This window comes from Bubalus kerabau, chromosome 17 (genome assembly GCF_029407905.1).
Source record: "Bubalus kerabau isolate K-KA32 ecotype Philippines breed swamp buffalo chromosome 17, PCC_UOA_SB_1v2, whole genome shotgun sequence".
In the NCBI taxonomy this organism is placed as follows: Eukaryota; Metazoa; Chordata; class Mammalia; order Artiodactyla; family Bovidae; genus Bubalus; species Bubalus kerabau.
In genome coordinates, this window is record NC_073640.1 from 64340881 (window position 1) to 64344646 (window position 3766).

General features: G+C 41.3%; 1 protein-coding gene across 1 annotated transcript in view; it reads right to left on the reverse strand.

Annotated features, from left to right (window-relative positions):
* Positions 1–3504, reverse strand: part of LOC129631692 (zinc finger protein 883-like) — a 6591-nt gene extending 3087 nt beyond the window's left edge. The window contains exon 1 of the mRNA XM_055552874.1: positions 3422–3504. Within this exon, the coding sequence (XP_055408849.1) occupies positions 3422–3455 (34 nt within the window). The 5' untranslated portion in view covers positions 3456–3504. The remainder of the gene's footprint in view (positions 1–3421) is intronic.
* Positions 3505–3766: the final 262 nt, after the last annotated feature.

Consider the following 3766-nt stretch of genomic DNA (forward strand, 5'->3'; position numbering starts at 1 on the left):
TGCCATCATGCCCATGGTTAAGGTGGGGACAAGAGCAGTGCTAGCACCTCATAACATGAGAGCTTGCAGAACGCATGAGAGAGGACACCAGAGCACACCCTGAGGGGAACATTCCTAGAGGAGTAATATTCAGTGACTTCTCTCCCAGTGGGTGTGCCCCAATCCCACCTGCCTGGCACCACAGATCAGAATCACAGCAAAGACTCAGATCTGGGAGCTCTATTCCACCATGCAGGGAGCAGACACCACCAGAGGGCACCAACAACCACAGAACAAGGGGGAAACAGCCCTGAATATCCAGGGCAGGCTCTGGTCACAGTTAACAGCAATCAGAGCACAGATCAAGAGAGGACAAGGGCACAAACCTCTGGACCAACCTCACCCACCAAGGTGCAGCTATCAGAAGGAAGATTAACTAGGTGGCTGCATGCTTCAAAACAAAGACCACATACAGAACGCAGGACAACATGAGATGGCAAAGAAATACGATATAGGGGAAGAAACAAGATAAAACCCTCCAAAGACCACTGAATTAAGAGGTGATAGGCAATCTAATGATTACTTCTTGCTTTTAGTCATCTTAAGTGGAGACACTAAACACTTTCACAAATCCTAGGTGCCTAGTAATTCTTAAATCCACTTCTTGCCACACATGTTTCTGAGAATGTTCTATTAGCTGTTTCAATCTAAGAAGCATAAATGATAGTGACAGAGAACTAGTCAGAAACTGAGGACACATAAGACAGTGTCCAAGGAAGCTGAATACAAATAAGATAAACTTAATAAAGTACTAGTTTTAAGAAATTAAATAAGAGAGACTTTAAAACTATGATTGAAAGAGGGAACTCTACTCATTGCTCTGTGGAGACCTAAATGGGAAGGAATCAATAGGACGGTAAAGACTAGAGATCTCTTTTAAGAATATTTCATGCAAACATGGGCTCGATAAAGGACAGAAACAGGATGGACCTAAAAGAAGAAGATATTAAGAGAAGTTGGCAAGAATATATGGAAGAACTATACAAAAAAGATCTTAATGACCGAGATAACCACGATGGTGTGGTCCCTCACCTAGTAACAGACATCCTGGCATCCAAAGTAAAGTCGGCCTTAGAAGGCATGAGGACCAACAAACCTAGTGCAGGTGATGGAACTCCAGCTGACCTATTTCAAGTCCTAAAAGATGATAATGCTAAAGTTCTGCACTCGATAAGCCAGCAAATTTGGAAAACTCAGCAGTGGCCTCAGGACGGAAAAAGGTCAGTTTTCATTCCAATCACAAAGAAAAGCAATGCCAAAGAACGCTCAAACTACTACACAATTTCCCTCATTTCCAACAATAGCAAAGGCTCCAAATTCTCCAAGCCAGGCTTTAACAGTACGTAAACCGACAGCTTCCAGATGTTCAAGCTGGACTTAGAAACGGCAGAGGAACCAGAGATCAAATTGCCAACATGCCTGGGATCATATAAAAAGCGAGAGATTTCTGGAGAAACGACGACATCTGCTTTATTGACTATATCACAGCCTTTGATTGTGTGGACAAGAAACTGTGAAAAATTCTTAAAGAGATGGGAACACCAGACTACCTTACCTGCCTCCTGAGAAATCTCTATGCATGTCAACAAGCAACAGTGAGAACTGGACATGTGACAACAGACTGATTCCAAATTGGGAAAGGAGTACGTCAAGGCTGTACATTGTCAGCCTGCTCATTTAATGTATATGCACGGTACATATTGGGACATACTGGGATGGATGAAGCACAAATTGGAATCATGATTTCAGGGAGAAATATCCATAATCTCAGATATACAGATGACACCACCCTTAGAGCAGAAAGCCAAAAGGAACTGAGGAGTCTATTAATGAAACTGAAAGAAGAGCCTGAAAAAGCTGGCTTCAAACTCAATCTTCAAAAAACAAAGATCATGGCACCGGTCAGATCGTTTCATGGCAAATAGTGGGAGAAACAGTGGAAACAGTGAGAAACTTTATTTTTGGGGGGTTCCAACATCACTGCAGATGGTGACTACCGCCATGAAAGTAAAAGATGCTCGCTCCTTGGAAGAAAAGCTATGACCAACCTAGGCAGCAAATTAAAAACCAGAAACACTACTTTGCTGACAAAGGTCCATCCAGTCAAAGCTATGGTTTTTCCAGTAGTCATTTACGGATGTGAGAGTTGGACCATGAAGAAAGCTGACTGCTGAAGAATTGATGCCTTTGAACTCTGCTATTGGAGAAGACTCTTGAGAGTCCCTTGGACTGCAAGAAGATCACACCACTCCATTCTAAAGGAAATCAGTCCTCAATATTCATTGGAAGGACATAGTGAAGCCGAAGTTCTGATACTCTGGCCACCTGATATGAAGAACTGACCCACTGAGAAAGACCCTGATGCTGGGAAAGATTGAAGATGAGAGGAGAAGTGGACGACAGAGGGTGAGATGGTTGCATCGCATCACTGACTCGATGGACATGAGTTTGAGAAGGCTCTGGGAGTTAGTGATGGGCAGGGAAGCCTGGCCTGCTGCAGACCATGGATCGCAGACTCAGAACTGAACTGACTGATATGTATAATTGATGCTCTTTGCTGTATAGGAGTACAAAATTGGAAAACAGCTATATTCCAATTAGAACTTTTAATAAAGATTTCTTTATAGAATCTAAAAATTGTCATAGTTTGAATCAACCATTAATAATGTAGTGGAAAATGTGCTAAGATTTTATGTCCATTTATTTTAAAATTCTATGAGGTAATAAAACACAATAAAGTATTTTAGCACATTAGAATTGGGGCAAATACACTAAAGATATTTAGTATGAGATCATATAAGGTAAAGAGAAACTTTCAAGTCAACCTGAGATGTGCATTGTTTCATTTTCACCAGGTTTTGCTTTCTGCAGTGAAAAATTACTTGAATTTGAAATTTACTTAGAAGGTCCTCTGTGTCGCTCCCAGTAGATAGGAAGTTATAAATCAGAAAACAAAAACCCGTCCCTAGTATTCCTGGAAATTTGGTAGTTTGTCTACCACTCCACTCACACATTTCTGTCTAGAGATAGAAGGAAACTTTAAAAGGACTGTCATACAGTTACTCAGAAATGGGCAGAGTTTTCCTAGGGCCCCCAAGAAATCGAAGAGCAATGAATGAATGCAGTTTGTCAGAAGCCAAGAGGAGACTTTTAGGTCACACTGTGATGGAGAAAAGTAATCACTGGAGATAAATTCATGAAGATTTCAGAAAGAGAGAATGGGGCAGGTGATACATTTCTATCACAGTAGCAGAACAAACCCAGGTTTTCAAAAACCATTTCCATTGAAGCAAATCTCCCAACATCACGTGATGAAGGATGAGTTCCTTGCTGCTCCTTGGACCTCTCATCTGAGTCATCATCTCCAGCCATTCACACCTACCTGGGTAAATGGCTGTTGCCTCCATTCTCCTCATATTCCTGGGATCCTTCAATAGCTCCAGAAAGGTGACCAGGTCCACCTTAGAGAGAAGCCCTGGTGATCAGAGAAAGGAATATTTGTGTTGTTAGATTCATCAGTATCGAATCCAATATGTATTCAGGTGAGACGAAAATGCATTTTCTTCTAGAAAACGATTTCCTGAAATACTTTATTCAAAGCTGCTATACAATACTAACACACACCTAACAATCAGGTCCTGAGATTCTGGTCAAGTAGTACTAAGGCAAAAGTAAGTAGTGTCAATGTGAGATTAAGAGAGGGTGCAACTATTTAATACCACAGAAC